Source organism: Callionymus lyra, chromosome 18 (genome assembly GCF_982586985.1).
Source record: "Callionymus lyra chromosome 18, fCalLyr1.hap1.1, whole genome shotgun sequence".
Classification (NCBI taxonomy): Eukaryota; Metazoa; Chordata; class Actinopteri; order Syngnathiformes; family Callionymidae; genus Callionymus; species Callionymus lyra.
The window spans coordinates 3,288,269-3,303,553 of record NC_141835.1 but is presented as its reverse complement, the minus strand read 5'-3'; the positions used below and the strand labels follow the sequence as shown (position 1 = coordinate 3,303,553).

Below are 15,285 nucleotides of genomic sequence, written 5' to 3'. Positions count from 1 at the left end.
TTTTTCTGATGGTGTTTATTAGAAAACTCTCATCTGTCACAACATGATTTGGATTGTAATGGAGTTTATCTGGAGTTTATCTAATATAATCTAATCTAATCCATGTGTTTGTGTTGTTTACACTATTGTAACAGTTTATTTAGTGTCTAAACAAGAAGGATCTTCTCGCCTGCAGCTCATACAAAACTCTGCAGCCAGAATTCTGAGCTGCTCTAGTAGAAGAACTCACATTTCTCCTTCAAACTCTTCACTGGCCGCTCTAGTAGAAGAACTCACATTTCTCCTTCAAACTCTTCACTGGCTTCCAGTTTCTTTCAGGATCATTTTAAAATTCTGGTTCTTACTTTCAGATCTATTCATGGTCAGACCTTCCATCAGTGATCTGATCCAGACTTACACCCCAGCTCGGGCTCTGAGGTCTGTGGATCAGAATCTACTGATGGTTCCTGAACTTCAGGACCAGAGGAGAGAAATCCTTCCAGACTGTTGGAACCATCTCTGTGTTTGATGATCTACTGACTCCTTCAAGAAACATGTGTGTTTGATGATCTACTGACTCCTTCAAGAAACATCTGTGTTTGATGATCTACTGACTCCTTCAAGAAACATCTGTGTTTGATGATCTACTGACTCCTTCAAGAAACATCTGTGTTTGATGATCTACTGACTCCTTCAAGAAACATCTGTGTTTGATGATCTACTGACTCCTTTAAGAAACATCTGTGTTTGATGATCTACTGACTCCTTCAAGAAACATCTGTGTTTGATGATCTACTGACTCCTTCAAGAAACATCTGTGTTTGATGATCTACTGACTCCTTCAAGAAACATCTGTGTTTGATGATCTACTGACTCCTTCAAGAAACATCTGTGTTTGATGATCTACTGACTCCTTCAAGAAACATCTGTGTTTGATGATCTACTGACTCCTTCAAGAAACATCTGTGTTTGATGATCTACTGACTCCTTCAAGAAACATCTGTGTTTGATGATCTACTGACTCCTTCAAGAAACATGTGTGTTTGATGATCTACTGACTCCTTCAAGAAACATATCTGTGTTTGATGATCTACTGACTCCTTCAAGAAACATCTGTGTTTGATGATCTACTGACTCCTTCAAGAAACATCTGTGTTTGATGATCTACTGACTCCTTCAAGAAACATCTGTGTTTGATGATCTACTGACTCCTTCAAGAAACATGTGTGTTTGATGATCTACTGACTCCTTCAAGAATCATCTGTGTTTGATGATCTACTGACTCCTTCAAGAAACATCTGTGTTTGATGATCTACTGACTCCTTCAAGAAACATCTTAAGACGTTTCTATTTGTTCAGGCTTTTCCTTGATTTTCTGGAACTCCTGTGTTGTTATCAGTTTTATCTTGATCTTTAAAGTATATATTTTATTGAATATTGTTTTGATTGTTTAAGCGCTTTGTGACCCTGGTCTGGAAAAGCGCTAGATAAATAAAAATACTTACTTACTTACATACTATTACTTACTTATTACCTAATCTTGACCCTCCTGGTGTTCCGTAGATGTCAGTGAGTCACACAGAAAACAAGGGATTTGACAAATAAAATTAGAAAATAAGTTAAAACATGAGGAAGTTGACGGACCTCGAGGTTGTCGACTAAACAGACTCAACATAAACAAATATTAAAACAATATTCATTTATTTTTATGAAGTTTTATGATGAGTTTATTTTAGATCGAAGGTCAAACGCTGACATGTCGTCACAACCTGCAGTTTAGATGAATTTTGAGGTTAAAAAAAATAAACATTTACACAAAAATACCAATTAAAATGATATAGATTCTACTTTTTGAACTTGGTATGTGTGTGTATGTGTGGATGGTTGTGTGTCTTTGTGTGTCCTGAAACAGACTGGCCTCCTGTCCAGGGTGTCCCCCACCTCCCGCCCGTAGCAGCTGAGATAGACTCCAGCCCCCCGTACGGGATGAAGGGGTAGAAAATGTAATTAAAATGTAAATATTTGTGTCGTCAATGAGATTATTTTTTGTTTTTTTTTGTGTTTTATTAATTGTGTTATCGTCAGTTTCAGTCAAACAGATATTTCGTCTCTAAGTGAGTTCTAATTTGACGGGAAACACTTCGTAATATTTTTTTAAACAGAACATTCACCATTGAAAAAGTCACGTATGTCACAAGCGTGTTGAGAGTGTTAAAGAAAGTTGTAACTAAAGTTTGTTACGTCGAGATGTTAAACCTGAACACACACAATGATGTTTGAAGACTCAAGTGTCGTCACACACTCGATGTACAAGAAGACGTTGTGAGCGTTTTTCGTTTTTCTGTCGTCAACGTTGGAAATTCATCTTTAAATCGGACAAATAAGTGTCGCAGTCACACTCACACACACACACTCAAACACACACACACACACTAGTGTCTCTTCATTAAGCTTCATCAACTTCTGCCTAATCTCTCGCACACGTGTGCGCTTCAGACCACCTGAGTGACTCGCTGGCATTCATTAGTGCCGCGTTTTAGCCAATCAATCTCTCGGCGGCGCTTTCTTAAAATGTCATCCTCAAACTTCTCACAATCAATTAAGAGAGAGATTAACGAGGCCAATTTGCGGCTGACACGCAGGACTATGTCCTCTGCGCAAAGGCCGCGCACACACGGCATCCGACACACACACGCACACACACACGCACACACACACACACACACGTTCTTCCAGGTGAGCCTCACATTGTTCTTGTCACTTTCAATCTCTGCTCGGCTTCAATCTGCTACCAGATCATACGGTTGTCATAGCGACTCTCTGGGGATTATAACGAGGTATTAACGGATGTCTTGTGTCTGGAGCTGAAGGATCAGAACACGGTGTCGCAGACACACACACACTCACACACACTCACACACACTCACATGACAACATGATGTTCGGAGCGGCAGGAGAGACGGTTGTCAAGGCGACACTTTTTCTTTTTTTTTTTGCTCTGCGCAGCGAAAGTCTGCAGGATTAAAGTGGTTCAGATAACCAACAAACGAGGACTTGAGATCGATCCTGCCGCTCTCTGGACTTCATCTCCAGGGTCAGTGTTGAAGCGGCGACACCTGCTGGTCACTTTACAAATGTCTGATTCAGGTTTGATGGACACACACTTTTATCTGATGGACAGAAGGTCCTCCTAGTGTCAACACTCCTGGACCATTAATGAGGGACAACACTGGCTCCAAACATTCCCAACTGGGAAGCTGGTATCAAACAAGGCCGGTTTCAGGTGGTGCTGGCACCTGTGGCACACTAAAATGATCCGACACACCCGGAATCTGATTAATCTAAATAGTCCCTTAAAGTAGCAATCAGGTGAAATATGACCCATCGCCACAAACACTACTGTGCTGCAAAACAATAGTGTGCTGCAAAGCAATAGTGTGCCGCAAAACGCTAGTGTGCCGTAAAGCAATAGTGTGCCGTAAAGCAATAGTGTGCCGCAAAGCAATAGTGTGCCGCAAAGCAATAGTGTGCCATAAAGCAATAGTGTGCCGCAAAGCAATAGTGTGCCGTAAAGCAATAGTGTGCCGCAAAGCAATAGTGTGCCGTAAAGCAATAGTGTGCCGTAAAGCAATAGTGTGCCGCAAAACGATAGTGTGCTGCAAAACGCTAGTGTGCCGCAAAGCAATAGTGTGCCGTAAAGCAATAGTGTGCCGTAAAGCAATAGTGTGCCGTAAAACAATAGTGTGCCGTAAAGCAATAGTGTGCCTTAAAGCAATAGTGTGCCGTAAAGCAATAGTGTGCCGCAAAGCAATAGTGTGCCGTAAAACAATAGTGTGCCGCAAAACGCTAGTGTGCCGCAAAACGCTAGTGTGCCGCAAAACGCTAGTGTGCCGCAAAGCAATAGTGTGCCGTAAAGCAATAGTGTGCCGCAAAACGCTAGTGTGCCGCAAAACGCTAGTGTGCCGTAAAGCAATAGTGTGCCGCAAAACGCTAGTGTGCCGCAAAACACTAGTGTGCCGTAAAGCAATAGTGTGCCGCAAAGCAATAGTGTGTTGTAAAGCAATAGTGTGCCGCAAAACGCTAGTGTGCCGCAAAACGCTAGTGTGCCGCAAAGCAATAGTGTGCCGTAAAGCAATAGTGTGCCGCAAAGCAATAGTGTGCCGCAAAACGCTAGTGTGCCGCAAAACACTAGTGTGCCGTAAAGCAATAGTGTGCCGCAAAACACTAGTGTGCCGTAAAGCAATAGTGTACCGCTAAAAAACCTTTGTGCTGCAGAACAGTAGTGTGCTATGAAACACAAGTGCGCCACAAAACACTAGTGTGCGGCGAAACACTGGTTTGCCGAGAAACACTTGTGTGCGACTAAACACATTATGCCGCAGAACACTTGTGCCACAAATATATGTGCCAAGTAATAGTTGTTGCGAATCATCCAGTAATAGAAGTTAATTCAGTAGCGTCTGTGTTTCTAATAACACAACTGTGTTGTTGAAAATGTAACCCTCGCACACAAACAAACGTTTTAATTATTGACAGATGCCGATTCTTGTTGTGTGTTTGTCAGCGTGCCTTTGATAAGCAGGAACCAGGCTGTCCTCGGCACTAACGACTGTTGCTTTTTATGGAGTAACGACAACACAAATGTTGTTTAACACATTACAACACAATCTCCACTCACCTGCAAGATGTGGCTTCCTAGGTGAGGCTCAAAGATCTCTGAGGCGACGGTGCTGGGATTTCTTCGCTGCTGACTCCCAATAGCTGCAAACACACACATGCACACGCACAAACACACATACACAGAGACACACACACACACGCACACACACACACAAACACATACAAGGGGGAAAAGAGAAAAGACAGGACAGGACAGGAGAAGACTGGTGAGACTCAGACACATTGAAACAGGCAAAGCCACAGGCAGCACACACACACACACACACACACACACACGACAATGACACACACACATTAATACAGCCTAGCTTGACGGACACACATTGCACAGGACAAGAGGAACCAGTGAGGTGAGCAGCATCATCAGGAAATAACCACATGCTCAGTTCATTCATGCAGATCAGAAACAGAACACATTAAAATAAACATTTGTTTACAATGATTTCTTCATTATTACACAAGGTTCCCTTCAGAACCACAATATTTCATTCAGAACCACAAGGTGTCCTTCAGAACCACAAGGTTCCCTTCAGAACCACAAGGTGTCCTTCAGAACCACAAGGTTCTCTTCAGAACCAAAAGATTGAATTAAGAACCACAAGGTGTCCTTCAGAACCACAAGGTTCTCTTCAGAACCACAAGTTTCCCTTCAGAACCACAAGGTTGCCTTCAGAACCTCAAGGTTCCCTCTAAGAACCACGTCCAGAAAAAACAACTTTCAGTTTCAGCACCACGGACAGCTCCACCCACCATAAACAAGTGATGGATCAGCAGGAATGTCATGATGATGTCATGATGATGTCATGATGATGTCATCAGGACGAGACACGGTCGGTCCAGAGTCAAAAGATGAAGAAGCTGCTGAGGTGGGCTCTAGAGCGCCCCCCAGAGAGGGATGTTGCTGGTCATGAGAAAGTCCTGACGGAACGATCATCTCTTGGCCTCGACAGAACTTTGTTGGCTCGTCTCCTCGTCCGTGTCCTTCCTCGTTCTTCCCGAGGTCCAGAAATTAAAGCTATTATTTATGAGGTTTTCGGGGCCGGCCAACATTTACAGGATGAATTAGAAGCTGTTGATCATCCTGGATGGAGGCGGAGGTTTTTGGCCGCCAGAGCTTCCGGTGACTTCATCCACTTCCAGGAAGCAAAGATACTTGGTGACGCCTCAAGGTCGAACAAGGTGGGAAGTCTGTGCCAGAGAAGAGTCGTGGACGAGAGCGGAATGTTGAACGAGTGACAGACGACTGGAGACTCTAGTCATAGTGAGATGAAGAGACTTCAGAGCAGATGGAACATCAGAGGATCTTCTCTCCTTTTATCTTCTTCTATTGTTGTTTTTCAACTGTTTGAATAATGAGTCATGATTCTAGTCTCGTGTTTCCTGATCATCGTTCAGTAGAACTGATACACTTGAATATCACTATATTTATCTTTATGATACTGCAGTGATGTTTCAATCATTGTGTTGCCAATAAACCTTCGGCCTCTAGATGGCAGCAGTCGTTATGTCCTCCACAGCTAAAGGAAGAACGATGACTGAGGACGAGAGGATACAGTGAGTCCAGCAGCTTTTAAAGCTGATGTTTAGACATATTTTGGTTTGAAAACAAATGAAAGTAGTTACGACTTCGTCAAGAGTCATGTGGTCTGTAAATACTACAACACCAGAGTCAAGTACTGGACAATACTACACATATATACTTGTTACTACACTATCACAACACCAGAGTCAAGTACTGGACAATACTACACATATATACTTGTTACTACACTATCACAACACCAGAGTCAAGTACTGGACAATACTACACATATATACTTGTTACTACACTATCACAACACCACAGTCAAGTACTGGACAATACTACACATATATACTTGTTACTACACTATCGCAACACCAGAGTCAAGTACTGGACAATACTACACATATATACTTGCTACTACACTATCACAACACCAGAGTCAAGTACTCCACAATACTACACATATATACTTGTTACTACACTATCACAACACCAGAGTCAAGTACTGGACAATACTACACATATATACTTGTTACTACACTATCACAACACCAGAGTCAAGTACTGGACAATACTACACATATATACTTGTTACTACACTATCACAACACCAGAGTCAAGTATTGGACAATACTACACATATATACTTGTTACTACACTATCACAACACCAGAGTCAAGTACTGGACAATACTACACATATATACTTGTTACTACACTATCACAACACCAGAGTCAAGTACTGGATAATACTACACATATATACTTGTTACTACACTATCACAACACCAGAGTCAAGTACTGGACAATACTACACATATATACTTGTTACTACACTATCACAACACCAGAGTCAAGTACTGGATAATACTACACATATATACTTGTTACTACACTATCACAACACCAGAGTCAAGTACTGGACAATACTACACATATATACTTGTTACTACACTATCACAACACCAGAGTCAAGTACTCCACAATACTAAACATATATACTTGTTACTACACTATCACAACACCAGAGTCAAGTACTGGACAATACTACACATATATACTTGTTACTACACTATCACAACACCAGAGTCAAGTACTCCACAATACTACACATATATACTTGTTACTACACTATCACAACACCAGAGTCAAGTACTCCACAATACTAAACAAATATACTTGTTCCTACACTATCACAACACCAGAGTCAAGTACTGGACAATACTACACATATATACTTGTTACTATACTATCACAACACCAGAGTCAAGTACTTGACAATACTACACATATATATTCTGTTCAATACTCGCTCCTACTGTCCAGATGAATCAGAACCAGGAGAGAAGATCATGTTCCTCACAATACTCCATCAGCGAGTCCTTCACTCAAAGTATTTGTGAGAGTATTGACTGTGAACCAGGTGTTACACAAACTTGTTCAGTATGTGGGACGAGGCGTGTGGAGCAGGTGTGACGTTGACTAATGTTGTCTCAGACGCTGAAGCGAGGATCGACACGTGTGGACGGCGAGCGAAGACACGGACGCGTCGACGCCATCGTCCAGCGACGACTTCAGCGCGTCCCCGGGACGGTTTCCATGGCGATCATCGTCCTCCGGCGACGGCTCGCGGGACAAGAGACTCCGAGCGTCTCCAGCAACATCAGCACCAGAAGCAATTTCCTCGTCTAAACGTAGTTATGCAAATCCTGCGGCGTCATCAGCGCTCGGTAATTACTTTTGTAATTACTGCTGTTTCCTTTCTGCTCGCCACGTCTACTCGGCGCCGCAGAAACTGAGACGCACAACAGACGCAGAGCTGTTTAAATTAGCACTTATTACACACAACATGCGGCAGCGGCGTGAGCGCCCCCTGGAGGCCCACGACACAGAGTCAGAGACCAACGCTTCAATAATTAAGTGCATTTGGTGTCAATTGTTCCTTCTCTACAGCTCCCCCTGTGGTTCAGTGAGTGTCATTACATCATCAGAAAACAACACAATAGAAGAAGACGATACACTCGCTTTGTTTTAGTGCATCTCTATAAACATGTTATTGGTTACACAACACTGAAAGTAGCTTCACAATCTTTCCAACTTGTCATTTGTATTGCATCAGGGTGAGTGTGTGTGTGTGTGTGTGTGTCCAGATTGTTGGCTGTCTCATGAAGTGTGGCATTTTGGTGTCTGTTGCTCTGCATGCATAATCAATCGCCAGGTGTCGAGTTAGGACTCACAAACAGCCATTTTCACAGACACACAATCACAACACACTCACAACACACACGCAATCAAAACACACATACACACAATCAGAACACACACACACACACAATCACAAAATAAATACACACACTCACAACACAGACACACAATTACAACACACACCCACAATCAATCACAACACAGAATCACAACACACACCCTCAATCACAACACAGACACACAATCACAAACAAGGGTAAACCCAGACACACAATCACAACACAGACACACAACCACATACAAGGATGAACACAAACACACAATCATATACAAACAATCACATACAAGGGTGAACACAGACACATAATCACAACACACTGACAAAACACACAATCGCATACAAAGATAAACACAGACAGACAACACAAACACACAATCACAACACAGACACACAATCACATAGAATAATCAACAACAGACACAATTGCATGAGGCTGAACAAAAAGACACAATCGAATACAAGCGTGAACACATACACACAATCACATACAAGGGTGAACAAAAACACACAATCACATAAACACAATCAATCACATACACACAATCACAAACTTGCAAAATAGTACATATATAGATGCAGAAAAGTAGAGAAATATGGACACACATACACACACACCGACGTACTCATATACACACACATGCACACTGACACACACACACACACACACACACATGCTGGTGTCAGGACTGTCCAAAGGTCAGGCTTGTTTGTGCTCGTGCAGCAGATGTGGAGTTTCTCTGACAGGAAGTCAAAACCTCTGACACCAAAACTGAAGAACTGATGGGTCAATTAGTGCAAAGGTCAGTGTGTGTGTGTGTGGGGGGGGGGGGGGGGGGGGGTGTGTGTGTGTGAGTGAGTGTATGTGTGAGAGTCCACAACAGTTGTTGATATTTTTAGAAGAAACTTATTGTTTTCTCATGAAATTACATCTCGGTCAATGTTTTTGTTTTCTTCAAGTTCAAGTCGACTGTTGTGTATTTAATGCAGACAACAACAAGATGGACACACACTGACAAACTCACAACATATTTTAAGGTTACAAGGACTGTGTTGGAGAACATTCTGATGTGACTCACACTTTCTCAAACACAAACACACACACTTGTGCAAATGTATTTAATTGTATTTTAAAGCTTTAGTTTCATGAAACTATCAGAGAATTATCCAAAGATGATGAGAACACAAACACACAACTGACATGATCACACACACAAAGACATGCATACACACACAAACACACAACTGACATGATCACACACACAAAGACATGCATACACACACAAACACACAATTGACATGATCACACACACAAAGACATGCATACACACACAAACACACAACTGACATGATCACACACACAAAGACATGCATACACACACAAACACACAACTGACATGATCACACACACAAAGACATGCATACACACACAAACACACAACTGACATGATCACACACACAAAGACATGCATACACACACAAACACACAACTGACATGATCACACACACAAAGACATGCATACACACACAAACACACAACTGACATGATCACACACACAAAGACATGCATACACACACAAACACACAACTGACATGATCACAGAAACAAAGACATGCATACACACACAAACACACAACTGACATGATCACAGAAACAAAGACATGCATACACACACAAACACACAACTGACATGATCACACACACAAAGACATGCATACACACACAAACACACAACTGACATGATCACACACACAAAGACATGCATACACACACAAACACACAACTGACATGATCACACACACAAAGACATGCATACACACACAAACACACAACTGACATGATCACACACACAAAGACATGCATACACACACAAACACACAACTGACATGATCACAGAAACAAAGACATGCATACACACACAAACACACAACTGACATGATCACAGAAACAAAGACATGCATACACACACAAACACACAACTGACATGATCACACACACAAAGTCATGCATACACACACAAACACACACACCAACAAATGAACATACTGAACACAACACCAACACCAACACACACCTAACAGAGATAATTAAAAAACACAACCACACACAATGTGAATACGAAAAAAAAAAAAGATGTGGACACACAAACACACACGAGGCGGACAGACAGACACACACCAGGCGGACACACAAACATGCACATTAGGGAGCACAAAGACAGACACTATGCAGACTCACAAACACACCAGGCAGACACACAAACACACACCAGGCAGACACACAAACACACCAGGCAGACACACAAACAGACACCAGGCAGACACACAAACAGACACCAGGCAGACTCACAAACACACATTAAGGGACACACAAACACACACCGGGCAGACACACAAACACACACATTAAGCGACACACAAACACACACCAGGCAGACACACCAGGAAGACATACAAACACACACCAGGCAGACGCACAAACACACACCAGGCAGACACACACCAGGCAGACTCACAAACACACATTAAGGGACACACAAACACACACCGGGCAGACACACAAACACACACATTAAGCGACACACAAACACACACCAGGCAGACACACAAACACACACCAGGCAGACATACAAACACACACCAGGCAGACGCACAAACACACACCAGGCAGACACACAAACACACCAGGCAGACAAACAAACACACATAAAGGGACACACAAACACACACCAGGCAGACACATAAACGCACATAAAGGGACACACAAACACACACAAGGCAGACACACAAACACACCAGACAGACTCACAAACACACACCGGGCAGACACACACTCTGGTTGTGTTCATTATCATTCCGGCGGCTCTTCAAAGCTCACATGACAATGATGCCATCTGTTGTGCTGGCAGACGTGCACGCTCTCGTGCACGCTCCTCCTGGTGCAGGTGAACACTCTCACACACACTCTCACACACACACTCACACACACACACACACACACACACTTTGACTCGACAAAAAGATCCTCCTGCGGCTCCGACTCGCCAGAGTGTGTTTCTGTGTCTCACAAACAAGCGCCGCCGTCCGGCCTCCAGCCGCGTCACCGTGACAACCAGCAGCAGACTCCTCCCTCCTACCTTTGACGGAGGTGTTGGGGGGCGGGGCCTCGGTGCGCAGGTTCCAGGGCGGGTCCCCCTGGTTGGCGAAGTCCCTCATCTTCAGGTAGCTGATGGTCAGGCGGATGATGGACGCCTTGTCCAGCTGACTGGTGATGGCTCCGGGCAGCGGCAGCATCTTGGCCAGTTCGTAGAACTCAAAGTTCTCTTTTCCTCGCCGTGAGCGAGCGGCGTCTCGAGATTTCTCTTTCCTCAGAGCCTGGAGCCTGAAGGTAAGGTAAGGTAAGGTAAAGGTAAGGTAAAGGTAAAGGTAAGGTAAGGTAAAGGTAAAGTAAGGTAAAGGTAAGGTAAGGTAAGGTAAGGTAAAGGTAAAGGTAAGGTAAAGGTAAGGTAAGGTAAAGGTAAAGTAAGGTAAAGGTAAGGTAAGGTAAGGTAAGGTAAGGTAAAGGTAAAGGTAAGGTAAGGTAAAGGTAAAGTAAGGTAAAGGTAAGGTAAGGTAAGGTAAGGTAAAGGTAAAGGTAAGGTAAAGGTAAGGTAAGGTAAAGGTAAAGGTAAGGTAAGGTAAAGGTAAAGTAAGGTAAAGGTAAGGTAAGGTAAGGTAAGGTAAAGGTAAGGTAAGGTAAAGGTAAGGTAAGGTAAAGGTAAGGTAAAGGTAAGGTAAAGGTAAAGGTAAAGGTAAGGTAAAGGTAAGGTAAGGTAAGGTAAGGTAAGGTAAAGGTAAAGGTAAGGTAAAGGTAAGGTAAGGTAAAGTAAAGGTAAAGGTAAGGTAAGGTAAAGGTAAGGTAAGGTAAGGGTAAAGGTAAGGTAAGGTAAAGGTAAGGTAAGGTAAGGTAAAGGTAAGGTAAGGTAAGGTAAGGTAAAGGTAAAGGTAAGGTAAAGGTAAAGTAAGGTAAGGTAAGGTAAGGTAAGGTAAAGGTAAAGGTAAAGTAAGGTAAAGGTGAAGAGAGTCAGAGTTTCACGAGTTCACACTTGATACACACAAAGTACTATTACAATACTTCAAAATACACTTTTTATATTCAATAGTTTTACTTCTGAGCCTTTAAATTCAATATGAAAACGTTTGTATTTATATTTGTACATTTTTATGTTGAATTTAAATGATTGTAATTACATAATCAATATTTTAAAACTCAATTAAATTGTTTTTGTATAAACAACAAAGTTAATATGCAAATGATTGAATTCAATTCATCAAAAATGATTAAAAGATTTAAAAACATTTCAAGAAAAAAAAAACACACTTTTTAAATATATTTACTGTGACGTACAACACACACACCCTCAACAGTAACACACATGCAAACACCGGCAACATGGACACACAAACACACACATGACAAGGACACAAATACACAAATACACGAGCAAACATGCCACAGGCGCACACACACACATGATACAGACACACAAATACACACGCCACAGGCGCACACACACATGATACAGACACACAAATACACACGCCACAGGCGCACACACACATGATACAGACACACAAATACACACGCCACAGGAAAAACACACGACACGTAAACACAAACAACACAGTGTGAACACACAAACACACACGCCACAGGCACACACACACGACAAGACCACACAAACACATACTATATGGACACACATACACACAACAAGGACATACGACAAGACCACACAAACACACACATACTATACGGACACACATACACACAACAAGGACATACGACAAGACCACACAAACACACACATACTATACGGACACACATACACACAACAAGGACATACGACAAGACCACACACATACTATATGGACACACATACACACAACAAGGACATACGACAAGACCACACAAACACACACATACTATACGGACACACATACACACAACAAGGACATACGACAAGACCACACAAACACACACATACGATAGACACAAACACACACACGAAAAAGACACACGACACATACACACAACACTGACACACAAAGAAAACACAACGTGGACACTCAAACATACATGATACTGACACACAAAAAAACAGACACGCAAACACACACTCACACAAAACGGGCACATATGTACACACACAAGCACACAAACATATCATACACATATACATACATACACATCTGTATACGCACTCACATATACTGTATATACACACAAACAGACACACACATAGACACACAGATGCCGAAATACACACCTGACATGATACACGCGTGTAAATACACTTATAAACACAAACATGCATGGACGGAACACACAAACACAAGTATACACACACACATTCGAAAACACATGAACAACAACAACACAAAGTTTAAGTTCGTCCTGTTGAGTTCAGTCCTGACGAACAACACAATCAGAATCTTGGTGAATCTTCCAAACACTTGATTGTGTATCAGAAACACACACACACACACACACACACTCTAATTGGGCGTGACCACCTCTAGTGCCGCCACAGATGTTGAGGTGTGTTCCTCAGCCAGAGCTCGTTTGTGTGTATGTGGGTCGGACTTTGATCGACGCGGGGCAGTGTTGTGGGTCGACACCCAGCAGACGAGTGTGTGTTTGTTGCTGCTGCTTTCAGAGAATAAACAAGACATTTGTCGGTGTGTGTTCTCAGCGTGACTGTGTGAGTCGAGACTCTTCATCTGTATTAAATCTTCTTTCAGTTTCTGCTCCTCATTGTCCTTTGTTTTCGTACTTTCTTACTTTAGTTTAAAATACTTTAAATGTAGCTTTGACTGTGTGTTGTCTTACGTATCACTATACTAGGATGTATAGTGATAGTGTAATAACAAGTATATATGTGTAGTATTGTCCAGTACTTGACTCTGGTGTTGTGATAGTGTAGTAACAAGTATATATGTGTAGTATTGTCAAGTACTTGACTCTGGTGTTGTGATGGTATAGTAACAAGGATATATGTGTAGTATTGTCCAGTACTTGACTCTGGTGTTGTGATAGTGTAGTAACAAGTATATATGTGTAGTATTGTCCAGTACTTGACTCTGGTGTTGTGATATTGTAGTAACAAGTATATATGTGTAGTATTGTCCAGTACTTGACTCTGGTGTTGTGATATTGTAGTAACAAGTATATATGTGTAGTATTGTCAAGTACTTGACTCTGGTGTTGTGATGGTATAGTAACAAGGATAGATGTGTAGTATTGTCCAGTACTTGACTCTGGTGTTGTGATATTGTAGTAACAAGTATATATGTGTAGTATTGTCCAGTACTTGACTCTGGTGTTGTGATAGTGTAGTAACAAGGATATATGTGTAGTATTGTCCAGTACTTGACTCTGGTGTTGTGATATTGTAGTAACAAGTATATATGTGTAGTATTGTCAAGTACTTGACTCTGGTGTTGTGATAGTGTAGTAACAAGTATATATGTGTAGTATTGTCCAGTACTTGACTCTGGTGTTGTGATAGTGTGTAGTAACAAGTATATATGTGTAGTATTGTCCAGTACTTGACTCTGGTGTTGTGATAGTGTAGTAACAAGTATATATGTGTAGTATTGTCCAGTACTTGACTCTGGTGTTGTGATGGTATAGTAACAAGGATATATGTGTAGTATTGTCCAGTACTTGACTCTGGTGTTATGATAGTGTAGTAACAAGTATATATGTGTAGTATTGTCCAGTACTTGACTCTGGTTTTGTGATAGTGTAGTAACAAGTATATATGTGTAGTATTGTCCAGTACTTGACTCTGGTG

The 15,285-nt window shown here is 41.9% G+C and overlaps 1 protein-coding gene across 2 annotated transcripts in view; it reads right to left on the bottom strand.

The window, feature by feature from the left end:
• The window catches only part of npas3 (neuronal PAS domain protein 3), a 63,909-nt gene that overhangs the window by 32,249 nt on the left and 16,375 nt on the right, over positions 1–15,285 (bottom strand). For both annotated transcript variants that reach the window (XM_087779644.1, XM_087779645.1), the window contains exons 3-4: positions 11,584–11,828; positions 4,658–4,740 (exon numbers count right to left, since the gene is read on the bottom strand). In XM_087779644.1, coding sequence (XP_087635770.1) covers positions 4,658–4,740; positions 11,584–11,828 — 328 coding nt within the window. The remainder of the gene's footprint in view (positions 1–4,657; positions 4,741–11,583; positions 11,829–15,285) is intronic.